General features: G+C 42.1%; 1 protein-coding gene across 1 annotated transcript in view; it reads left to right on the top strand.

Moving 5' to 3' along the window:
* The window catches only part of LOC116590883 (G-protein coupled receptor 176), a 326,863-nt gene that overhangs the window by 294,593 nt on the left and 5,587 nt on the right, over positions 1-26,683 (top strand). Inside the window, exon 13 of the mRNA XM_032343249.1 lies at positions 22,316-22,826. Within this exon, the coding sequence (XP_032199140.1) occupies positions 22,316-22,826 (511 nt within the window). The remainder of the gene's footprint in view (positions 1-22,315; positions 22,827-26,683) is intronic.

Raw genomic sequence — 26,683 nt, 5'->3', positions numbered from 1 at the left:
AAGGCATTTGTTCTCCCCACCCCCATCTCCTTATTTCTCTCTAGCACTGCTTCACAGTATCCTTCTGACTTCATAGACTTCATAGACTTTCATTTGAAATCTAAAGGTATACCTTTACATTTTTCTCACCATACTGCTTTAGGTCTTAACCTGGCATTGACCTCCCCTCCCCCACTCCCACAGCTTTATTGAGTAATGATTGACATACAATAATGTGTATGTTTAAGGCATGCAGTGTGATAATTTGATATATGTGTGTGTTGTGCAGTGATTATTACAATAAAGTTGGTTAATATCTCCATCACCTCACATAATTTTAAAAATTAAAAAAAATTTTAAGTTTAAAATTTTAAATAAAAAATTTAAAAATTTTTAATATTTAAAAAAATTTAAAAAGCTGTTATTTATTTATTTGAGAAAGAGATCATAAGGGGGACAAGAGCAGAGGGAGAGGGAGAAACAGATTCCCCACTGAGCAGGGAGCCCAATACAGGGCTCCATCCCAGGACCCCAATATCATGATCTGAACTGAAGGCAGAATCTTAACTGACTGAGCCACTCAGGAGCCCCTCACCTCACATAATTAGATTTTCTCTCATCAATTTCCAAATATATAATAGAGTATTGCTAACTATCATCACAATGCTGTACATTGGACCCCTAGAACTTATTTATTGTATAATTGGAAGTTTGTACCCCTTGACCAACATCACCTCATGTTCTCTGAATCCTCCGGCCCTGGGCGACCTCCATTAAACCATTCATGTGAATGTTGGTTTGCAAGCTTGAGAGCTTCCTGGGTGTCATCTGCAACCTCCCATACAGAAGAAAGAGGCAGAAGACAGCCACAAGATGTCTGTGCTCAACTTGCAGAATCTTAAAGCTTGTACAGAGGCCTTAACTAGGTTCAGTCATGTATACTGTCCAGATGGTTTCAGTAAGACTTTACTGTCTCAAAGCTACATCCTTGAAACAGTTTCCACTGTGGGAACAGTGCACAGTCTGTACATTCCAAGAATAGGGAGGGGGGGAAGGGGTGAGGAGTCACCGATCACGTGGGTCCAGCTTGAGGGTCAACTGGTGGCCATATCCTTTTGATTTCACCCTCCAACAAGGAGTTTGACTTTTCTAGATTCCATATATAAGTGAGATCATACTGTATTTGTCTTTCTCTGTCTGCCTTATTTCACTTTCCCAAAATACCCTCAGGTCCATCCATGCTGTTGCAAATAGCAGGATTTCCTCCTTTTTATGACTAAATAGTAGTCCATTGTATACCATTTCTTTATCCACCCATTGATCTATGAACACTCAGGTTGTTTCCCTGTCTTGGCTGTTGTGAGTAACTGGCATAATAGATTTTATACTTATAAATAAGAAAAAAAAAACAGAGTTATGAAGTTTAAGATCTCTATTAAAGTGGAGTAGATTTGCTAGACAACCCCCCCTCCACACACACCTACAGAGGAAATCGTAAAAGAGTATAGTCATTTCACTTCCCTGTTTGTCTCCTTCTTGCTACCTCCTTTTTTCTCTTTTGTCTCTTTCACTTCTCCTTGTTCATCTTGCCACATTTCTATTAAATGTTTTGTCTTCTAGAAGTCTATAATGAAAACACACATAGTGAAATTGGTGTAATTATTTAAATTTTAAAAGTAGATGAAGTACTTATATAGTGCTTAGGTAATTTTAACAAGAGGAGGTTATTTTAATAAGATGAGCGATCACTGTGTATTTCTGTAGTTCCTGTTTCTTTTTTTGTTTTTTTAATATGGAGAAAAAAATGTCCCACTCCTCACCAGTGACAAAATATGTCAAATCACCAAGTACTCATTAATTTATTTGCCCTGTTGCATATTTCCACCTCTCCATCTCCAATTAGATTTCTGGTTCTCCATTTTTGCTCTGCTGTGTCCCATCATTTCTCCTCTTGTACTTCTTGGAGAGCAAATTGCTTTAATGTGCCCTGCCATAATGTGCTTTAAACACATTTAAAGGGAAGTATGGCATCAAATTATTATAAGAATTTTTCTCTTCTTTGGTGTTCAAATCCATTCAAATTGATAGCAAATGTTCTCCTGTAGCTCCTTGTGGAATTTTAAAACATCCTTGAGAAAATATAGCAGATATTTTAAATGCTTTTTATGAATAAGCCTTAGTGAGAACTGAAAAAACGATGAGGAATCAAGGATATAATTTCCAGATTCTCTAATTTGCATAGTTAATCTCAAGAGAACTGTGACTTTTTTTTTTAACCAGCTTTCTTTTTCTTTGGTATCAGACATTCCTCTCCTGATAGATGCCAAACACCCTCAAATAAATGAAACTTTTGCAACACTGTTTTCCCCTTTAACATGGACAGTTTCCAACTTTGGGTCACATAAAAAAAATCTCCCTTTCTTTTGTTGTAATGATGTTTCATAATAATCTAAAGAAGATGCCTGTAGGGGTACTTCTATGTGGGTTGTTTTTTTGTTTAACTGTTTGGCTAGTGCATGATTTCTCTTGCCTTGTTTGGGAAATTCCTGACTTTGTGAACCTTAGCAGAATTCAGATCTTGCCTCTCATCATGGAATCTGGGAAGTACCTCTATTCAGTTTCCCAGCAGCCTTTGCCATAGGACATATGCGAGACCTAGCCTAGCAGGCAGCCCCACTTTGAACTAAGGGATGGAGCAGGGGGAGTGGAGAACACACTCAGTGTGAGCAGTGGTAATAGAAATGTCAGTTACCTGAGGCAGCCGTGGGCAGCAATTCCAGCAGTGGAGTCCTGTCTCTGGTGGTGTGTTGTGGTCAGTAGCTCAGCTAGCTTGCTGAGTGGTCCAGGGGAGTTGTAGTCTAGAACCACATGGCATGAATTTGGTTGTGGTTGGTAGCCTCCTATTATTCCTGACTGTTTTCCATAGCCCTTCTCTAGGCTTCTCAGTGATGATGTGAGAATAGTCAACATTGACTCAGTTAATTTTACTTCTGCTTAAAGCAGCCAGTCTCAGTTTTGTTATTTGTATTTATTTGCAACTAAGAATGCTGATTGGCATGACATTTTACACCAGGAATGATTGTAGGAAACGGAACCACAGAGAAATAAGGGAAGGGGACTGGATTGGTTGTCTAGCTTGGCTAGAACCAAGGGCAGTAAGAAATACAGCCACATAAGGGATGAGATTCTTGCATAACATAACATTCAGTGGCAAATCAGCGAATAAGTCACCTGTGAACTTCAAGAATATAGTGCCCATTAAAGGAAAGAGGCTTTTGGGAACCAAGTGGGAGTTTCCATCAATTAATGTGAAGGAGTGAGGATTTGAAGGACTGGCATGGTGTGGTAGCTGCCTCTAACAGTGTTAGGCAGCTTAAAGGAAGAGAATGGGAGGTCAGATTCCTAAGTTTTTTTCTCTAAGCATTAATGGGTTAAAAACTAGGGACTTTTCTGTGACTGCCCTAAAAAAAAATCTCTTTGGTCATTCAGAGTTGAAAAGGTCAAAAGCCAAATGTGGGTTGCCAAAATTAGGGGGTCAGTGGAATTCACAACCACATCCCTTTATTGAAGTTTGGGCATTTAGAGAGAAAGGGTAGGACCCCAAGAACTAGAACAGCAGTATGGTAGGGTTTGGCAAACTTAGGGCACCCTGGATCTAGGGTCATCATCAATCCACGCTTGCCAGCTGAAGCAGTATCTCTACCCTCTCTGATGAGGCTTTTCCTGTCTTGATTGAATTTTCTATCACCTGAAGGATTTGCATGACAGTGTCAGTCTTCCTTATGCTCTGATGCCCCCTTCCCAGATCTATAACTGAACTTGGATCCCAGCACACCTCAAAATGCTAATGACAAAGTCAGAGCTGGGATGAGGCTTATGGTGTTGAAAAAAATCACAGGATTATGCTAATTAACACTGAAAAAAAAATCGAGAAACATATCTGAGAATAGATTTCGAAGATACTATGTCCAAGCAAGAAAATTACAATTTCAGATGGGTTGAATTTATTCCTTTTTTGGGGGGGGGTTGAATTTATTCTTTTAGGAGCACTTAATCAGAGGTTGTGGATTCAGTGTACTAGCGTGACTAAGTGACACCGATTCTACTTGTTTCCATGACTGGTTGACCAAAACTTGGACTTGAGCCCCACTGAGATGCTAGAAATTCCTTTACAGATTGTAGGAACAAGGAAACCAAACATTCGGGGAGATTAAATTGGAAGGGATATATCTTGGGTATTGAATCCTATATTTTAACTATGTCCCTTGAGAGGATCTTGATGAAACTCTCTTCAACAAAAGCTTGAGAGATACAGTGTTAAGGGGCCTACTAACATCTCTGGGGGAAAATGGCCACTGGTGCTAATGAAAGATGCTCAGGTTAAAGTGGAGCTCTCTGATATTACTAGGGATATTAGGATTCTGGATTGATGGAGCTTATGTACCAGCACTTTACCAACAGAAGGCAAGTAGGCAGTGTGGCTACCATATTTGGCAGAAGGATGGGGTTTTAATTGGAATGACCAGCAGGGATCTTTAGAAATGGCTATTGATAATGGGATCCCTTTGACTGAGTTAGATAGGCACTTAGTTATGCTACTTGATTTTAGAACCAGGAAGTCTGTAGCAGGTACCCCTGATGTTCTGGTTTGTTTGTTTGTTTATTTATTTATTATGTTCAATTAGCCAGCATATAGTACCTCATTAGATGTCCTAGTTTAAAATACACCTGTGCTAGCAGGAAGTAGGCAGTCTAGATGGTCTCCTGGTATCCATGCATCAGTGAAGCTCCATTCTCTGTCCACCCCCCAACTCCTCCCTTCCACACAGTAATGTTCATCAGGTTGTAGATATTTTATTTTGTCATGAGAAATAGTCCCTAAGGGTCATATGCTAATGTGGTAATGAAAATGAATAAAGGGAAAAAGTAGCCTAAGAAGATCATGGCTCCTAGGTAAACAGTGGAATTGCTGGATAAATTAAAGTAGAAGGCTTGACATGGGGCTCGTTGATGAAATCTATAATATGCTCCATGCAGGGGTTGCCAAGTGAAATTCCTTCAGAGACCAGGAAGAGCACATAAGATGTATGAAATGCATGAGGGTAAGACAATAGAGAGAAGACTTGTTCTGGGTGATTGGAGAATGTACATGTTTTTCTTAAAGGCATTTAAAAGGAATTTCAAAACATTAGACTGTCCAAAAGAAACATACTGGTTGGTGAAACCATTACGACACAAAAGCAAGAAAAAGTGATCCCATATGGTGCAAATCTTACTCATCAAGTGGGAGATAACATTGCACTAGAGAATAAAGAAGGATGCTTAAACCATGGCATGAGAGCCTCTCTGTGCAGTGTATACCTCCTCAGGAAAAGGTATTTCATTCATAAACCAAGTATTTGTCAAGTTCCTGCTATGTCAAAATGCTCTTCTAGGTTCTGGTGATAGAGTAGTGAAATGATCCGTCACAATGTCTGCCCCATGGAGCTTGTGTCCTAGCAGGAGGAAATAAGCAACAAACAAATGAATGAGTTAGGGAGTATGTGAAAGGGGGCAGGCAAGTGCTGTCTGTGTAGGGAGAGAAATAAAGCAGGGAAGGGGCATTAGTCCCTCGTCCGGAGTGCTTGTCCAGATGGACGCTGCTGTACTTTCACAGAAGGTGGTTAAGGAAGGGCTCAGTGAGATGATGTTTGAACCAATGCTGGAAAGAGATGAGGGAAGGTGTCATAAAGACATCTGAGTGTTTCAGAAGATGGATGGTGAAGGCAAAGGCCCTGAGACAGGAGTATGCCTATCATCTTCAAGGGACAGCAAGGCAGTGGGTGTAGTGGGAGGGAGTGAATGACAAGGGAAGTAGGTGATAAGGACTGAAAGGTGGTAGGAGAACCAAACTCCTAAAGCAGCTTGGCTTTTACTCTGAAGGAGCTGGGGACCACCGGAGGGTTTAAAGCAGAAAAGCAGCCAATGATTTAACTTTCATTTTTAATAAGATCACCCTGAGTTGAGAAAACCCAGGAGGGCAGCAGAGGGAGGCAGAAAGAAGAGTTTGGAGGCCATGCAGCAAGATGGTGAACAATGAGAATGAATCAGGGCGGTAGCATGGCGGAAGTGGGAATGAATTTGATTCCGGATGTATTTTGAGGTAGAACAAAAAATATTTCCATATTTAGTGTATATATGGTATGAGAGAAAGAAAGGGACCAGGGATGACTCCAAGGTTTCTCACCTGAACAACTGGAAAGTTGGAGTTGCTATTAACTGAAATGAAGACTGTGGGAGGAGCAGGTTTAGGGTAAGGTCAATGATTTGATTTTGGACATGTTAAATTTCAGGTGCATATTGCTTATGTAAGTGGACATTTTTTTCAAAAGATTTTATTTATTTTATTTATTTGAGAGAGAGAGTGAGCGCTATTGGGAGCTAGAGGCAGAGGGGGAGAGAGAAGCAGACTCCTTGCTGAGCAGGAAGCCTGACTTGGGGCTCCATCCCAGGACCCTGGGCCCATGACCTGAGCCAAAGGCAGAAGCTTAACCCACTGAACCACCCAGGTGCCCCCTAAGTGGGGCACCACTTAAATAGGAAGTGGGATATGAGTTTAAAGTTCAAGGAGTGATCCAAGCTGGAACCACACATTTGGGAGTCAGCACTCTATAGATGTGTGAAATCACCAGAGTAGCTTGAGTAAGTAGAAGACGAAATGGATTCAAGGACTGAGCTTTGGGGCATTCCACGAGGTCGAGAGGTTGGGGAAATGAGGAAAAACTGGCTGAGGCGACGGAGGAGGAACAGCCAGTGAGGAAGGCAGAAAATCAGGAGGCAGCAGTGATGTGGGAGCCCAGTGAGGAGTCATTGGCTATGTCTATGATAGGGCGCGGGGTGGGGTGGAGTGGGGTGGGGGCTGCGGGATGGGGACTGGAAACCAACCGCTGCTTCAGATCTGGTGAGGGCATTGGTTCTCTGGACAAGAGCAATTTCATTGTAGCTCAGTGACTAAGTCCTGTCTGGAGTAGGTTTAAGAGACAATAAGAGGGGACAGATCTGATAACAGAAAGACTATTTCAAGAAATTTTATTGGAAAGAAAATGAGAAAAATGGAGCGGTGGCTGGAGAGGGCGTGTGTGGCAATAAACTTGAGGGTTTCAGCCAATACGAAGGTGACATACATGGCCTCTGTCATTTTCATACCTAGCACTTAAATATGAAATGTATGGTGAGATAAATTAGAGGAAAATTATTCTATGGTTTCAGTTTCAAAACAATGTTAAAATCACTAATGAATCTTCCGTTTGATATATTTATTAGTTATTAACTGACTACATTTAAATATTTTTATATATACTGGAATCCCAGTTATAAATTATTTGTTTTAATATGGTGAGTTAGCTATAACACAGTAATTATGCTATGGAATGACAGACTCATAGTAATTTATAAATGCACAATTAATTTTAACAAGTCAGTGATGAAAAAGTCCATTGGCTTGATTAACTAGTGAATTCAGTTAAATAATACATTTTAGTAATTATAAAAACCCCAACTGATTAAGTGTAATCAATTGTTTTTGCATTTTATGAGGAGAGCCTGTGTGGGGAAGATTTTGGTTGTTAAAAAATGGTAATTATTGTAAGGGAATTTACATTCAGCAAATGGAAGTCCTTATCTGACCCCATTTCTCTCTGTGTTTCTATCTTTATGCATTTAGTATTTTTCAGCCTGTCATCCTTACATTGTTATTAAGTGATTTAGGGAAAATTGTGTTTGTGTGTTCATTATTTTGTATGATTCCAGAGACAGTATTATGTATATTATAAAATCAGAAAGTACAAAGATTTAAAGTTGTTACTGCTTTTTTCTCCCTAATTCTTCAGCCAGGCTGTTTTAGCATATTTAATTAGATCATGTTTCCAATGCCATTACACTGAACATGGATTGTACTTGTCAGTCTTGATAGCATCCACATTCCATTCTAAATAAGTGACTCAGCACCCCACCTGGTGCACAGGCCAGAGCTGCTCCTAGTCCATCACTGGAAATCAAAAGAGAGAATATTAATGTGACATGGTCATGATTTCTGTCCCATAAAAGGTAGACACCTTATTTTGGCTTGCTTATTTGAAGTATTAGTAAATATACTAATAACATTTTGGGGTGCCTGGGTGGCTCAGTTGGTTAAGGGTCTGACTCTGTTTCATCTCAGGTCATGATCTCAGGGTCATGAGATTGAGCCCTGTGTCAGGCTCTGTGCTGGGCGTGGAGTCTGCTTAAGATTCTCTGTCTTCCTCTCCTTCTGCCCTACCTCCCACCCGACTTTCTCTAAAAAAAAAAAAATAAAAAAAAATCTATTTAAAGAACCTTTTGAGAAGACTCTTTCCCTATAAATACTTATGAAAAGAAATGTTTTTCTGCATGTTTGTGAAGCTTTCTATATAAGTGCATGAGTAGATTTCCATAATTAAACTAACCACAATCAAAGACTGATTATTATTTGTTCTATTTTCATAGCAGACCAAATTAAACCTCTATGTCAGACTTACAATGAATATCACAGTGATAGGCCCAGATTATAGGCTTTTTATTGCACTTGGGGATTTTTGTGAATCTGAAGCATTTTTCCTTGGTCAATGGGTATGAAGTTGGCAGGGTTTGGAGGGGGGCAGTCCTTGTTAGCATCCTCTTTGCCCACAGGTCTGGGGAGTTGTTGCCTATAGGCAATATGGAGAGTACCAGAATTATCCCTTCCCTTCAACCAGTCTTTCAGGCTATCCTTGCTGGGATCTGAAATGTTAAAGAACTCTCAGGAGTTAAAATATTGTTATCTGGTCTGCCCAAATCGTGAGTGAAGGTTCATTGATTGATTAAATGACTACCTTCCAAAGCTGTGGGGAGGGCAGGGCCCAGAGGGAACAGGACACATGGGAGAGAAGAGGGACTGGCCCATATTTTGGGACCACTGACTAATAAGGGGACAGATTAAGGGCACTGAGTTGATTTTATAGGAGCACGTTGCCACAGCAGAAGGTGAGGAGTGCCTAAAGAATGTTCCATGTAGCCAACAAAGATATGCTCATGCCCATCTTGTGCCATAGGCATGGGGACACAGAGGAGAGGAGGACCTGGTCCTAGCCTTGAGAAACTTTATAACCACCAGGGAAGGCAGACACAGAGGGTGATATGCTGATGTAACTTGGCAGTCCAGGTTTGGGGGAGCACAGGGCAGCTCTGGAAAGGACCTCTTGTTCTCACTTCTGCCTCATGGTTATGAGGTGAAAGTGGGTCAGTTGGGCTGCTCTTCTGGATGGCATATTTGGGGTGTAAAGTAAGGTGTGAGAGGGCATGTCACAGTACCTACAGTTCCGTGCTGTTCCCGGGGGGCTCCTCCGGAAGGTGGGACCTTGGTAGGCTCTTCTAGGTACCTGTGGGAAGACAGCAGTATGAAAATCCATGGCTTTATATTCTGGTTTCATTTTTTATTGGTTCTGGGCCTTGGATCAAGACATTTAAAAATTCTCTGAACCTTATTTTCTATATCTGTTAAATATAGAGAAGGATTTCCCAGTTCTTCCAATTGGGTAATTGGGAGAATGAAATGGAATAACATATGTCAGCATTCCTGGTATATGGTGGCTAGTCAAGGACTATAAACCCTGTCTACTCCATGGCCCAGCCCAGTGCAGCTGACCAACGACCAAAGCTGGTCTGGACACCTGCCTAATAGAGGGGCCGATAGCCCGCGGAGGAGTTGGAAAGTGTTATCCCTCCACTAGAGGGATATCCCTCTTGCTCTGTAGAAGGCAAAATGAAAGGCGTCACTTAAGAGGGAATATGCATCAAACAATTTAGATCTTTCTGAGTTTGGCTTCTCTGTTGGATTTTTATAGAATTTAACTCGCACAGTTGGGGTCACAGCAAAACTTGGAAGTTACTGTTGACAGTCTCCGATCCTTATTCCCAGTGGTGGCATGACTTCACTTTCAGATCGGCAAATGTAAAAGGACAGTTCACTGAGCAGCAATATTAAGAGAGAGCTTCGTGTTTATGTAATGACGTTGGGCTTTGTGTGCTGTACAGAATGTACAGCGGTAATTAGATGCTTTGGATACATGTCTAGACAGGGTAAAGCTTCAGGAGCCCTTGCTCAGCCCTGGGAAAAGCTACAGGTCGCCTGCTTGTGACCAGAAAAAGCTCTCCTTGATTAACAAGTTAAATGCGGAGTTAACTCTCTGGCGCTAGGTTCACACCCAAGAGGAAAACGAGATCTGATGAGATCTGACAGGACCAATCATTTGTAGAACTCGACCGGGCCTAACTGTGACCTGACGGGAGGCAGCTGAAAATGGCGTCTCCCAAACCCCTTTCCACTCTCCTGCAAGGGGCCGGATTCCCATTCTTAGAAGCACCACTTTGATTGAGTCCTTCTCATTTGAAGAGGCTCCTGTAAATGCAAGCTTGTCCTTTGGGAGGGTTACGCAATGGTTGGCATTGTATAGTCTTGGGGAGAAGAATGAGGAGGCACATCTTAGGGGCAGCTAAGTTTCTGTGTGATGGCAATAGGACACTTGAAAAGGTTTGCAACTGAGGATAAGGTCTGGGGAGGGTGGGCTCAGGTAGAGAGGGCTGAGGAGGCAGTATGAGGTCTTAGGATATTTTTGGAAAGGGAGCAGAAAAAAGTGGGGGTTGGAAGGGAAATGTTCTGTGTGTGTGTGTGTGTGTGTGTGTGTGTGTGCGCGCGCGCTCATGCAAAGCAAGGGATAAACCCGGTTTGCCTATGTCCCTGTGTTTCATGACTCACCTTGAGCCCTGACAATATTTTAAGCAAAGATAAAGGTATTTCGGGGTACTTTCTGGTACAGAACTTTCTTGTACTGAAGACTGAATAGTGTCTGTCCTGAAGTGTCAGCCTTCCTGCTTGGGATGACTGAGATTCACGTTCCATCTTGCCTTCCTGGATGCCCTCTCACGGCATGGGCTGGCCACTGTAGCCCCCACTAGTCCTCAGAGTACACGTGACGGTTTACCTATTGCACATCGTCAGCTGTCCCATCATTTGTGAAGCTCCGTTCCGATGTCCCAGAGAGACCCTCAAAGGTAAGGGCCAAAGGAACTTGGAATGCGCAGATTTCAGTCGCGAAATTCCGAGAGGCGCGTCTAGTTCCTCCCCCGAGCAGCTTCTCAAATCAAAGCGAGCATTACTACTGAAGCGCTGGTGCGCAGGGCGGGGGTGGAGGGGTGGGGTGAGGTGGGGTGTGGATTGGGCTTCCCCTGCATTAGGCAGGGTGCAGGTGGCTTCCCCCATGTCTCTCAGGCTCACTGCAAGCTGTGAGCTGTTAGTATTCCTCCTCCCCACTAGTTAGGAGCCAGCCAGTTGTTCGAGTTTCTGTTTTGCAGTTTAGAAATCTGAGGCGTTGAGAGGCGGAGTGATGTGTCTGATACAGAACAGTTGAGGTGGGGAGAGACCTGGGGTTTCAACTTAGAAACAGCAGCCTCCCTCCACTACCCCATGCTGTGGTTAGGGCTATTTCCTCTCCATCTGGAGGTTTCTACTCCCCACTCCCCCAAAAGATAGCATGCAGCCTAGGGAATACTTAATTTGGAGGAACTTTATTTACTGGAATTTTACTGAAACTTTATTTACTGTGGAAAAGCACGGAGACAGGGTGCTGGAGGCACGTCTAAGCGGTAGGGGGCTGTCACACGTTTGCGTGGGGGCTTAGCCCTGCCTTTGGATCCCTCAGGGGCTGCTGACATGGTGGGGCCTACTCCTGCCTACCGCCCTTAGACCCCAGGCCTGATAGGTACTCTGCCCACCTAGAAGGAAGGCTGGCCTCCCTTGTCTTTGTAGCAAATGTGCCTTAGTACTAAACACCGAACCGTCGCATCTTTTGTACCCCGTGATTGTCTTTGTTTGTTTGTTTTTGTCTTGTTTTTCTGTTTATTTTGACACTTGAACCTAAGCTGTGAACTTGGCTTTCTCTTCTTGGCTCCAGTTTGTATTCCCCCTCCAGCTGTGCCTCCTCTGGCTGCCCCGGGTAAATGGCCTCCCAGGATTAGGAGGGATTTTCTCCATTGACCCTTAGGTGGTGCTTGGCCACTCTTGTCCCACAGTGCCAGGATGAGCCGGCCGTGCGGCCGTGAGCCCCAAGGCTCCGGAGACCGCACTTTGCCTCCTGTGACCTTGGCAGTGCTGGTCCTAGCTCCGTAGTCCCTGTCCTTGGTCTGTGCTGCCCCGTGAGTCTTTGACCAGTTTGCAGAGGCTGGGGTGGAGCTCTTGGCTCTGTGCTCCTGGGCCCACCCTGGATGGGACTGTGCAAGCTGCCATGTCCAGAGCCCTGCCGGGAGCTGCTGCTTCTGGTGGCCATCTCCGTCTGGAACAGAAAATTGGAGGCAAAAGCTTCTATGCTATCACTTAGCTCATGAAAGGAGCACCAGCGAAGAAGTGGGGAAAAGGAGTGAGATAGAGAAGGAGGAACAATAAATATGAAAGGTGACTTATGGATCTGGCACTGTTTGCTAGCAAGTATAGTTGCTTGTCTGGTCTGATGGGATGTCTTCCGAGCAAATCCATGATGGTGACTACATTTTATAGCCATTCTTCCATAGGGAGGTGGAGACAGGGTTTTATGTGCCGGCTCTTCTCCCCTCTTGCTCAAAGTCTGCCCCAAGGGTCCATGTAGTTTGCGTAAGCCTAAGAGTGGTCAATAAAGTGTATCACACCTTGCTGGCAAGTCGCACCTCAGCAGCAATAAAGTCCGGATGACAGGCCAGAGGGGCGTGATGTGCTCTTCGGGGACACGAGGGGCTGTGACACTGGCGTCATTAGTGCTGTCCAGATCCGCAGCTGTAGGGGCAGCATAGGCTGTGTTAGGTCCATTCAGCCCAGCAGGTGCACCAGCAGGTGTACAGATCTGGGTGATGGTTAAACTGAATCTGGTCATATTGGGCCATTTTAGTGTCAGTGCAGTTTGGTTCCTGGGATTCTTTCTGCTGCTAGGAAACTTCTCATCTGTGCAAGGAAATTGATTCAGTTTCCCTTTCCAGGTCCTGGGGTTGAGCATGTCTCAGAGGGGATGGTATCTCTTCTGTGGGTGGGGTTTCTCTGACTGGCCGGGATGGGAGGCAGGAGCTAGATAACGTTAGAGTAGAGAGGCTTCTTACAGCGAGGAAGAAGAGTTGTCCCCAGAGCAGCTGATGAATGTGGCATTGATTGTGTACTGAGTGCCCACGCCTCTGGAAAGAAGTACTCATGGTCAGAGTCTTGAGATCTCATCTAATCCATTGATAGGTATTGTGAGGCCAGTTACTAACATATAGGCTGTGCCATATCTCCTCCTTGTTTCAGTTCCTGTAGATGGCTTCATCCTTGCCCTTCTGCTCTGGGTGATCATTAGTCTTCTGTAGCCCCTGTGGAATATGCTCCTCTGACCTGGCCTTTGTGAGCCCCTGTCAGGGCCCATAGTGACCCTAGCTAGCCCAGAACATACCAGAGACAGTGTTCTAAGGTCACCTTCTAGTCATTTGGACACTATGATGATGTCAACGGAAGTGCTTAAATTTCTAGTGAGGCAGCCCTGTGGCCATAGAGAAGTTCTTTAGGTTTTGATTATACTGAATTTCTCTAGCTTGACTCATCTTTCAGGTGACCTCCTACAAAATCAAGGTGAAGCTTGATCCAGACTCTGGCCCAGGTTAAAGCATTTAAGTAGCTAATGGCCTTCTTGACTTTGGATCCCATCATGGTCTCCCTTGACCCAGGTTATTTGTATGTGGTAAAAGCAGACTTTCAAACTGAGAGTAGGGAAGGCCATGCACATGATTTTCATAATGGTTACTCTCCAATAAACCAGCAGACTTGCATCACAGGGGGAATTAGTTGCTCTGCAAGGGACATACAGGATATACTTCCCTGGAGAGTTAGGGGTGGGCAGGTGGTCCGGCCCACCAGAAAAAGTGCTCTGTATGCAAACTTGCTATTTTCATTTTCAGCAGCCTCCTGGCGATGCTTAAGTTTGGATGGGGGTGTGTGGGGCAGAGTGCCTGGCTCCTTCCCTCCAGCTGGACCCTGCGCCTTGTTTCTGGGAAGGATGTGGTAGATACGTGATCAAAGGGCCATTCCAGCAACTTGCTCAGATCAAGGGGAAGCTGATCCAAGCGGACTTGCTGTCTCTACTGCTGGAAAACGGCAACTTCTGGCAGCCCTCAGATGAAAAATTCCCACAAAACAGAAACATTAGAGCCCCTTCTCAAGTCATCCTGTTAGAAATGAGAGGAGTGAAATTGGTCTGGCTTTCCTTTGAGCACATCTGTACCCTTCCGACTAGGTCACCAACGGAAGCTGAGCTCCTGGCCCTTTTTCAAGTTGCAGGAATTGAGAATCCTCTTTCCTGCTTCTAGTTCTTCCCATCCATGCTCACCCTTCCCGTTTATACTGGGATCTCACTGGCATCCTACCCCTCTCATCCTTGTAGGTAGAAACAGGAAGTCTGGATTTCTGATGCCCAGGGATACCTGCTCTGGCACCTGGGCTAAGAAGGACCATTACAGAATGTCTGGGGCACAAAGCCTTTCACCAGGCAAACCCAATGGGCAAAACCTTTCAGACCCTGCCTCACCCAGCTGTTTGGGAGAAGATCACTGGCCTGAGCAATAGCGATGTCCTATTCTGCATGGTTTCTTCGATATGCCAGGCCTCACATAAAAGCAGCCTTCCAACACCACCACATCATTCAGAGCCACTTGCCTTGACCTATTTCACACTCAGCAGAGTCCTCTCAGCTTCTGACCTGGGGGCTGACTCACTTTCCTGTTTACAGCCTGGCCTCAACCCTCATTCCTGATGTTTTACATAGTTTCTATGGCAGTGACCTTTGCTTCCCTTTTGACCAGAGTTCAGATTTTCCTCTGGCCAGACAACCTCTGACTATTCTGGGTAAAAGAAGGCCAGATCTCACCTGACCTTCAGCATCCTTGGTCCTGGCTACGGCCTCCTCAGAGCATTGTACTTGCCAGACTGGCCTTTATATAGTTGGGGTAGCCTCAGTGTGAGAGAGAAAGGCAGAAGAATAGCATAGGGAGGGAAGGACAAATAAGCCCCTCCCTTCTGAAAATGTAGCGCTATTGATGCAGACATTGAAAGAAGCACTGATCATTTTGTCCCCTTGATTCTTAGGCTTGCTCCATCTCAAAGAGCCACAGCAGGGTGCCTGGGTGGCTCAGTGGGTTAAAGCCTCTGCCTTCGGCTCGGGTCATGATCCCAGGGTCCTGGGATCGAGCCCCACATCGGGCTCTCTGCTCAGCAGGGTGCCTGCTTCCTCCTCTCTCTCTCTCTGCCTACTTGTGATCTCTGTCTGTCAAGTAAAATAAATAAAATCTTAAAAAAAAAAAAAGCCACAGCAAGTGATATGAACATTTTGAGCCTCTGTGAGCTTATGGGGAGCGTATAGATAGTGCTTGGTAGTGTTGTTCTGTATTCCAACGGGAAGTCCAGCTTACCATTCTCTTCACAAACTGGATATTTTCTACCAAGTAATTCTGCTTTTATTTCTCAATGAGCTATTCAGTGAGTGCTCAGATTAAATGAGATCGGTAAAGTGGGGAAACACCGTGATTGCTAATCAATGAAGCTGGCTATATACAACATCATTGTCAGGTCCCTCTCTGATGCTATAGTTAGGGAAGGTTTATTTTGAGGCTCCTGCTCTGCTTTCCTGCCTTCTTCTTTGAGAAATCTCCCTTACCCGTAGCCCTACCAAAAATATCCCATCAGCTACGTTCATACCACATGACCCTCACCACCAGTGATTCGATTAGTGATGAACACTCAAAACTGATACTGTCAGTCCTTCATTGAGTCAGTGACCAACCAGCTCATCTTGCTTGAAAATGTGAGCTAATGTACATAGAGGTCATTGCTAGTCATTGGTGGGGGTTAGACCCTGAAAGTTATGTTGGATAGAACCAGAATCAGTTCATGCTCCATAGGCAGTCTGGGGTTGTGAGAGTGCAGAAAGCATTAGTAAGCAGAGAGAGTTTGTTTGCAGAGGGGGGATGTATTAGACAAGCAGGGAGTTAAGACATCACAGGGACTCATGAAGAGAAAGGAGAAACATGACCTAGGTTCCTGTAGCTTCCCAGCTCCAGACCCCCAAACCTTTGTCCATCCTTTATTTCTGCTTGTTAGTATCCATGGGATGAGTTCTTAGACCCAAGATCAAATTGTCTCTATGGCCTGAGAGAGTTTTCCAGACAAGAGAAAGCTAAAGGATTAGATCATCGTCTGATTTTTTTTTTTTTTTTTTTTTAGATAAGGACTTCTCTTCCTTATGGCTAAAAAACCTTGGCTAAAAAAACTACTACTCAGGTGTTGCCAGCAATGGCTGCAACAGAGAGTTGTAAACTTATCTTGGCAGTTAAGGAAGGGTTTTCTACTTATTTTTCTACTTATTTTGAAGTAGAACTTGATGTCATTGAAAGCTGTTGACATCTATATTCTTGTTGGTTGATCATTTAGGACATTCTGGCTTTTCACTCTTTTCTCACTTGTGATCATCATAGTAGCTTTATAGGGTGTGTCCTCAGGGATTCTGCATTTGTAGGGGGGAAAAACACAAAAAGCCCTGCATTAGACATAAGCTTACATCAAAGGGCAAGATTGCTTCTGCTTATTTATAATAGTGGGCTATTGGATGATCTGCACCGGATACCTAATTTTGATTGCCTTGTCAACAAATTCAGTGCCCAAATAACTGGAGATTTTTATGACTGGAGAAACTCCAGGTACATAGCATCAGAGGAGAGGCAGGGAATAAAGTGAGGTAATTCAGTCTGTGATCCATCTCCAGCAATTACGAGCTGCTCTCCTCATCAGATTCAGCTCCTATTCCAAATTAGTATTTACCTGGGTGGAGAAGTGTAAATAGTGGGCACCCTGGGAATGGAGTTGGGGTTGTCCTTTTTTTTTTTTTTCCCCTGAAATGAGCTGAGGAGCACTGTGTAAATGTGCATAAGATACTAAGCTAGTCTGGGTAATAAAATTCAAAGTTAGAATCATAAAATACTCTATAGGAAGATGTTTCATACCTGAGGGAAGGGACAGAAAAATGAATGTGAGTTGTGAAAAGGATACTTAGAGAATGGTAGAGGGAGAACTCATTTATAGTGAGAGCCTTTGTAGTCTAGTAGTGGGGCACATGGGCTCTGGACCTGGAGCACGTGGGTTCAAATCCCAGGTTTCCCATGTAGTGGCTGTGTGACCATGGACAGGTTATTCAATATCTTGGTGCTTCACTTTCTTCATCTGTAAAACAGGAATAATAGTAGTATCTACCTCATAGGTGTTGTGAAGATGAAATACATTGATTCGTGTCATATGCATAGAGCAGTGTCTGGCCCAGAGTAAGCACCAAATAAGTGCTAGCTGTTATTATTCCAAAAGACTTCATCAGGTTGTGTCAACAGGACCATCAAGATGCATGAAATCTAGCGCCACAAGTATTCTATCTCCTGGTTCTGTCGAGAAAATCCAATCTATTTACTCTTTGACTACGGAATGTGTGTGCTTTGGCTAACACAAGAAAGAAGGTGCATGAAAGAGCTCCTAAAATGAGGCTGGGAAGAGAGGGGCCTTCATAGAAGGAGATGTAAATGGACTGGGTCCTGGTCTGGAAAAATGAAGACTGAGAGGCACTATGATGAATTTTGTGAAGACAGGAATAGCATGAATAATAACTTGTTTATGAAATACTGGAAAATTAGAACTGGCGTGAAAGATGAATCTTTGAGGTGAATACTTGAACAGATGGTTACTTGACTGTGCTTGCTGGGAGTCGTTCAGTGATGGAGCTGGTTAGCTCAGGAGTTTCAAAACAATCTGGATGAAGGGTATGGATTAGGGTCCTTTAACTCCCAAGGGTCATTAGGGGTGTTTGGGATAGAGCCCTAGGTTAGCCCGGCACAGCATGGGTAAATAACTTCTATTAGGGTAGTGGAGAGCTGTTGCAAACCACTCAGTAACCTTCATTCACTTGATTCCCACAACCGCGAGTTCCTGAGTTTCTACCGTGGGCAAGTCTGTGCAGGGAATCAAAAGATGAGAAAGACTGCTCATGTGGAAGGTTCCAGATCTGCGTTGCCACCCAGAAAATAAAAAAAGGTTTTATTTTATTTTATTTTCAAATTAACTTAATTTGAAGATTTAATATAGTTGGTTCACTTTTACTTATATTGTCCTGAGACGAGGGAATTTTGGGTTATTTTTTTGATTTCAGGATTGGTATTGTGAGGAAGTTAAGGAAATAAAAGTTCTCTTTTAGTTCTTGTTTTGCTTTCCTAAATTCTATCAAGGTGATACTCTGATGTCAATAGAAAGTTTATTCTTCCTTGTATTTTTATTATTAGAGTGGTTATTCATAAAAATCAGTTTTAGGGCCAGAGGTCAATTTAGAGACATCTTCAGTTCCTTCTTTCACCACTGAAGAAGACGGGTCCCTGGGTGACATGCATTAAGGTGGCCAAGCCTGGACCATAACCCAAGTTCTAGTTTTCTGAGTTTTCTCTCCCATCAGTCTGCTTCCCATAGAGGATCAGGGTGATTAGAGTTGAGCTTATTCTGTGTACACACAGACTCAAATGTGTTATGTTTTATCTTGGAGCACCCAGAAACAGATTTACTGGGAAGCCAGTGAAGCTTAAGCTTCAGGGCCCCTCAACTGTATGAGCCTTGAGTGGGGAGAGGAAGCTAGGTTGTAATCAGGAAACATTTCCCTATACACTTTGCTGGTAAATGACCTAAATAGGTATTGTAAGAGATGGGCCTGATTTTCCAAGGCTCCAGTAATTTATTGTAATCTTTCTCACATTCTAGGAAAAAGAAACTCACTTTTGTACCTATTTCCTACTTGCAGTTCTATATTCTTTTTCTTAAAGAAGTATCCTCTTCCTGCTGCAAGATTATAAATTGCAGGTTCCATGAAACCTCAGTTTGCTTCTGATGCCCAAAGATATAATTGGTTAGAAATTTCATTTTAATATTTCAGGTTTTGATTTTTGAATTAATTTTTATTTAAAAACTTGAATACACTTGTTATTTTTATTTTTTAAACTTTTGTTATAGTAGTAAAGGAAAAATTTGTTAAAAGGTTTTATTTTTTTCACTCTTTTAAAAATTTTTTTTAATTTTATTTTTTCAGTGTTCCAAGATTCATTGTTTATGCACCTCACCCAGTGCTCCATGTAATACGTGCCCTCCTTAATACCCACCATCAGGCTCACCGATCCCCCCCACCCCCCTACCCTCCAAAACCCTCAGTTTGTTTCTCAAAGTCTGTAGTCTCTCATGCTTCATCTCCCCCTCCAATTTACCCCAATTCACTTTTCCTTTCCTTCTCCTAATGTCCTCCATGTTATTCCTTATGCTCCACAAGTAAGTGAAACTGTATGATAATTGACTTATGTTAACAGGTTTTAAGAAAAAATGATAACTCCTTTCCCCATCTTTCCCCACCCCTTAGTTTTGCTCTCTAAAGTCAAGCACTTTTAATTTCTTTAGATATTTCCCCTACTGCTTATATTGTTTAATAACTTGCTATCTTAATTGATCAGTTTTATGTCAATTTATAATAATATAAAATTTTATATAATTTATAATAATATAAAACTTTATATCAATAATAGAATAGTATTTTATTATTATTCAGTTGTATGTTGGCTTCCTGTAATGGATTTAACTTTAATTCTAAACATCCCTTTTCTCTCCTCTTAATTCCCCAAAATAGTCAAATTACAATGTTTGGTTACCTCCATCATCACTATTTGTATTATGATGACCATATAAATATTATTTACAGCAAAAGCAAGTAGAATCCTACGGTGTCATTTTTTTTTTTTTCCCGAGAGGGGTAGGGATGCAGGACTCAATCCTACAATCCTAATATCATAACCTGAGCCAAAATAAAGAGGCAGACGCTTAATTGACTGAGCCACCCAGACACCCTCTATGGTATCCTTTCTTGTACAACTTTTTATTTGTCCTAAAGTTAATAATTATCTTATTTTCTTTTGATTAATTTTCTATGTTGCCTATTTAAAACACTACTCGCCTTTCTTTTCATTTACCTTTTTGTTTTCCCCAGAGTTCATAATTGCTTAGTTTTTCCTTTTACTTAATTTTCTGTGCATCTAGCCAAGTAGATCATCAGAACTACCAAGCATCTATTTTACCAATATTATTTGTGGAAGTGGTCAAATATACTAGATAACTTGCCAATCTTCTACCTCCTCTTTTTCTCCGCCCCTCCCTGCAGACCTTCTTGAATAATACTTCATCCTCCTCCTCCAGTATGAAGTGATTTTTTTTTTCTAGTGTCTGGAAATTTCATATGATAAGTCTTTGGTGAGAATGTTTTATGAAGAGGACACGCAATGGACCCTTTCTAATTCTCAGGGAATTGTCTACTCACTATAAGCAATTTTATATTAACAGTTTTATATAAGCAGATTTTGAAAGTGTGCTTTAAATATCTACTACAATACAAAGACTGCCTTCATCTTCTGGCTGAGTAGGTTTTCGAAGGGAATTCTCCTAATAATGGATAAAGTACCACATCTGGATGTCTGAAATGTCTGTGATTAAAAGTAGGATTTGGTTGGGACGCCTGGGTGGCTCAGTTGGTTGGACGACTGCCTTCGGCTCAGGTCATGATCCCGGAGTCCCAAGATCAAGTCCCGCATCGGGCTCCCAGCTCCACGGGGAGTCTGCTTCTGTCTCTGCCCTTCTCCTCACTCATGCTCTCTCTCCCTGTCTCTCTCTCAAATAAATAAATAAAATCTTTAAAAAAAGAAAAGAAAAGAAAAGAAAAGTAGGATTTGGTTATATGAAATTCCACTCCTATTTCTTTGACATGTATATTAACCTTAGGGTGAACTACTAAATTTTGAATCTTAGATAATTATTAAGAATATATTCCTAATTTCTTGTTACTCTCAAACTCATAATGGCACTTGCCACTATGAAAACTAGTTTTTAATATGTGGAAGTTAAATACAATTTGAAAACAAAAGATATTTTAAAAATTTGTTTTACATACTATTTTTTTTGATTGCATTAGAAACATTACACAGTAATAGGGATTAACTATACTAGTTCCAATAACACCTTCCCTCACTGATACTTTATACATGCAGAATATTTGCTGAATTCGAACTGGGTCCTACTAAGTAGGGTGATAGCCTTGTTTTCCTTTACTGAAGTAGAAATTAAGGCCACTGCAATTCATGACTAGGTTTTCTTATGGGGACTTTTTGTTCCTAGATGATGCATTCCCCTGTAAAGGAGAATTAGCGTTTTCCTAAATAATCCACTATATAAATCAGGAATGGTGCTGATTCTTTAGAGAAGGAGGAATTATTTTCAGTGTGTTTCAACATATTTTAATTCCATTCTTTTGAGATTGATGCAATTCAAGTGGCATGCTATTCAGTTGAATTCTTGTGGAACATAGCTCTATACTTTCATTTGATTTATTTTATTTCCTGAGAACATCACTGGAAGAAACAATGCTTTTGAATCCTTAAGATCTTGGTTGAGATGCTCAGCCCCAAGCCTTTTACAAGCAGAGATTATATGTTTGGATCAAATCCTCCTCCCAGAATGCACTGTTACTGGAATGGCCTCTGTCTAGACCTATAGTTTTGAAGCAACTACACGCCACCCCTTCGCCCTTCTTTTTCTGTCTTCAGTGGTATTGTCCACGTATTGACACACATAGGAGTGGTAATTGCCAGGGGCAGGTTTAGGCTGTCTCATTTGCCTGAGGGTCCCCCCCCCATATTTTTAAGAATTTGGTGGTGGGGGGCAGTTCACACTGAGGAGTGGTGGAAAACAGAGAAACACCTACTGGAGATTATGGTAGGATTTCTAGCAGTTTATCAATGGGTTGTTCCCAACTTCCCTGTTTGGTGTCCCAAAACTTAAAAAATTGAAGATGCTTTTCTAATATCTCCATTTCAAGCGATGTCCATGTGTAGAAAGAGTGTTAGTGGCTAATTTGGTGCAGTAATTTATTTCCAGGGTAGTGAGGGAATTTCCCCTGGATTTTAGTAGGCACGATAGATTCTAAAGCCATCTCTAGGGCTGCTGTACATTTCTCCTGAAATTCTGGATCCTTGAAAATGAACAGTTTTGCTATTTGGGTGTCTCGTGTAAGGTATTTCCTGGCACTTGCATTTATATTGCATTACTGGAAGCTTATCAAAAATAAAATAAAATAAAATAAAATAAAATAAAATAAAATAAATGTGTGTACTCAATCAATTGACTATGAAAACATTTGGTTTGTTTCATCAGTTAGATTCAGCATCACTTCTCTCTGAGGAACAGTTAAGGTGTCTTCTGGATGAATGCACCCTCAAACCAAAGTCCATGATTAGACTACCTTCAGAAAGAGAAAAGGAAGACATGGAGGATATAATACCAGAGGTCCCCCATCTTTCCAGATCTATCCTCTCTGAGCTCCTAAAGGGATTAGAAACAACGGTCACAAGCTCTGAGGTGAAAGACACAGATATGCCTGAGAATACGGAATGTGAAACACTTACAGGCTACTATCTCACCAAAGCCTTGACTGGGCGTTACACACCCCAGGCTCTTGTCATCGAAGCAGAGAATTTGAAATGCCTCCAGTTTTCCAAGGACGAGGTTATTAGTGACACAAAAGACTACTTTATGTCGAAGACTCTTGGCATTGGAAGACTGAGGAGGCCCTCCTTCTTGGATGATCCACTGTATGGCATGAATGCGAGCCTTTCTTCCGAAGACCAACATCTGAAAGTCCACGCTGCAGAGAAACCAGAAACGGGTAAGGCTTGGAGAATGTGTCTATCAGTGCATTATTACTTGGCATCTCAGCATAAAGATGTTATAGTTTCAGGTAGAGCATGATAGGAATTACGTTTGTAAATCACAGATGGTGGCAATAGCATGAAATAGAACATTTATCAATGTTTGTGTGAGACCAAGGTTGAGATTCCTACTCTTATGACATACATTTTTTTCTAATGGTATTGAATACATATTCTTGGTGGTTATACAGGAAACAGTGATGATTTCAGAATAGAAGACAAATTGGTTGGAACAGATGCAAATAATTTGAATAGATTTGCTTAGTCATTTAACTTCCAAATTTCAGTGATGGCAATTTATTCCAGGGAATGAATTTGTAAAATGTGAAATACATTTTATTAGTGGTTTTATTAGTTTCTTACAAACTTCCTGTCCCAGCTATTTGTATATACTCAGGTGTTTTGTCTTGTTACAATGCTGCATTTTACAGTGGTTCAATGGTACAGGTTGTAAATACTATGGACAGTTTTTGACAGACACAAATATTCAATTTTTTAATCTATTTTAGAAGTCTATTTAAATAGACTCAACTTTTCTTCTAATGTAGATGTCTCTATTGGTCAATCTATTGATTACGGTATATATTTTCTATTAAGTCTATATCAATCTCTATTATCTCCATACTACCTATTTAAAATTTTTTTTAAATGATTTTATTTATTTATTTGAGAGAGAGAGAGCATGAGAGGAGAGAGGTCAGCGGGAGAAGCAGACTCCCTGGGAATTTCCCCTGAGTAGGGAGTCTGATGTGGGACTCGATCCCAGGACTCCAGGATCATGACCTGAGCCGAAGGCAGTCGCTTAACCAACTGAGCCACCCAGGCGCCCCTCCATACTACCTATTAAATTTAGACTCTACTAATTCTGAACTAACTCCCCAGTGCTGTATTTCTCACTGCCTGCCAGAAAGCTCCATGTGGTTATGGCCTCAGTCTGATTTCCTCATCTTTCCTTTTAACTCAGATTTTCCTCTTTCCTTTCTGTTTCCTCCATCACCCGGGCTCAAAATTTGAGTCATCATCGAAACTCCTCGCCCTTTTGCTCCCCACCTTCGACCTTCAGTATTGTTTGTTCTGCTTCTGCAGCGTCTCCCATGCCCATCCCTTCCTCGCTCTTCGTGCTGCCTCAGCCGGACCGCTGTGATGATCCCTGGAGCAGTCCTCCCCACCCATTTTCCCCTCCTCCAGCCGTCGTTGACTACCACCAAACGAATCCCTCCAAAGTCCAGCTTTGATAACCACACTTCTGCAGCTTGGAAAAGTTCTGTAGCTCTCCACTGCCTACTGAATATAACCCAAATTCTTTCCCTTGCTTGTCCAGGCCTCCACAATCTGACTTCCATCTATTCCTAGTCAGTCTCTAACTAGTCTTCTACGTGTTATTCAGGTTATAGCTAATCTGGTCTTGGGATTTCCAGGACTTTCCTCTGCTCCTAGATAACCCCTATACCTTTTTTTCCCCTGAAGAATGTTCAGGTACCTCTTCATTGGTAGTGGGATCCCAATCCCATCCTCTCTGAAGGTAACCTTCCCTTCTGCCCTTTTTAAAAAGTTTGATTTCCCCTCTGAATGTCCAAGACCCTTGGTCCCCTATCAGATCATTTCATACACATGGTCTTGAAGTTCTTAGGCACACACACATCTTCTCTTCCTTAAAATGGTGTAATGTTTTTGAGGACAAACATCCTATCTTTGATTTATTGTTACATCTCCTTTGATGTCCAAAGTGCTGCCTTAAACTTAGTGCCTGTTTAAGAAATGAAACTTTAAATTGCTCAGTTTTAGAATAATATGCTGAAAATGTGGTTCACATTTACTCTTCACATTATGAATGGAAGCAGGTGGTATTGCTTAAGAATTATGCAAGCCTCCCATGCTATATAAAGATTTGCAACTTTTTTCTTTTTTTAATGAGATTTTACAAGCTATGAAGTCTGTATCCAGCTGAGAGTTCTTTTTTACAACATGCAATTCCATCAGATGGGTTCGTTCTGCCTTTCCCCACTAAGGATCTTCATTTAATAAACTGTGAAAACTTTGTTCTGCCCTAAGATCGTGGTGTATTTTCTTTCTATTTGGATAAAGGGGTTTTATTAGGGAAAGCATCTGCATCTCCTCTTTGTCTGTTGTAGGCAATATTACCAAGTTAGAAGTGATGATTTGTTGCATATGCGATCTCATCCCCATGGAGTCTGTGTGGAAGGGTTTAGAACAGTACTTTACTAAAATATGACTTGACTTCTGTGTGAACTTGGGTCACACTGATGTATATCTGTCTCTGAGTAGAACTGACAAGACAGAATGAACTAGAACTTAATGTGACTTGATGGAAAGCTGCGGTGGCTTACCTCTAACTTCACAGAACGTGCCTCGGAAGGCACCAGATAATCCTAATGTCTGATTATAACAACCCCTGAGAGTATGGAGGATGAAGATGGATGGCATCATGGTGAATCTGTGAACCATATTTAATTTTCCGCTTATTATATAACAGACTTTAAGGAATAGGTCCTACATTATCATCTTGAATGCCTGTTAGCATATCTGAGGTTGGAGGTTTTAATTTTACTAACCTCAGTGTTTATGATTAAAATACTTTGCTAATCAATTTTTTTGCTAATCAATTTTATTCTAAATACTAAGTTGTAATTATGTGCTTTCTATGAAAGCGAACACCAAAACTGAATGCCATGCCTGCTTTCTTGGCACAAAGCCTTTTACAGGTGTAACTTGAATGAGGAGTCTCAATGTTTTCAGCTGATACGTTATATTCAGGTCTTTCTTAGGAAACAGTGACATGTGAATGTGATTCCAGATGGGTTTCTACAGACTGGACTGCACTAAGAAAAACAGTTATCATTTTCTCTTTCAATAGCAGATATTATTGATATATTCTTTTCTTTTTCTTGAGGAACTGAGGTCTGTTCCAAGTATTAAAATTCTTCTAAAAGGCCGAGTCAGATAAAACTTCAAAAAGAGAACCCAGCTGAATGATATTGAGGGCCATTTTAAATTGTGATATTGAAAGATAAGGATCTACCTCACAGCTGTATTCAAAGTTCCATTTTTCTTGTTTGGGCTTTAGGCTTAGGAGTAAATACTGATACTTGACTTTCTGGATACAAGGTCCAGTAATTCAAGGATGCCTGGGTGGTTCAGCTGGTTAAGCATCTGCCTTCGGGATCGAGGGGGTCGTGGGATCGAGCCCTGAGGTAGGCTCCTTGCTCAGTGGGGAATCCGCTTCTCCCTCTGCCCACCCCTCACCCCGCTTATGTGCTCTCTCTTAAATAAATAAATAAAATCTTTTTTAGGGGTGCCTGGGTGGCTTAGTGGGTTAGAGCCTCTGTCTTTAGCTCGGGTCGTGGTCCCAGGGTCCTGGGATAGAGCCCCGCATTGGGCTCTCTGCTCGGCCAGAAGTCTTCTTCTCTCTCTGCCTGCCTCTCTACCTACTTGTGATCTCTGTCTGTCAAATAAATGAATAAAATCTTAAAAAAATATATTTTTAAAAAAAGTTCCAGTAAATTCAGTGTTGTACTCACTCCCTGTTGGGGGTTGTAGGGGATTGGTAAATAGTGTCTTGTCTTCTCTACCGAGATCGGAACCCATTTAAAGACAGAGGGATTCTGAGGAAGGCACAGAGCAAGGAGTTTGACTTCCTTGCTGATGAAACATAGGGGGTTGCTGTGACCTGGGTGGGCAGCCCAACGGTCTTCCAATGCTGCGTCCTCCGAGTGAACTGAAGCACGCTTTCACCGAGAAGGTGAAAGCCTTAAGCCTCACTGTGGAGACCTGTCCAGGTGGAACCACTAGCTGG

The sequence above is a fragment of the Mustela erminea genome, chromosome 5 (assembly GCF_009829155.1).
Source record: "Mustela erminea isolate mMusErm1 chromosome 5, mMusErm1.Pri, whole genome shotgun sequence".
NCBI classification, from domain to species: Eukaryota; Metazoa; Chordata; class Mammalia; order Carnivora; family Mustelidae; genus Mustela; species Mustela erminea.
The sequence above is the reverse complement of the archived record's forward strand: the minus strand, read 5'-3'. Positions and strand labels throughout refer to the sequence as shown.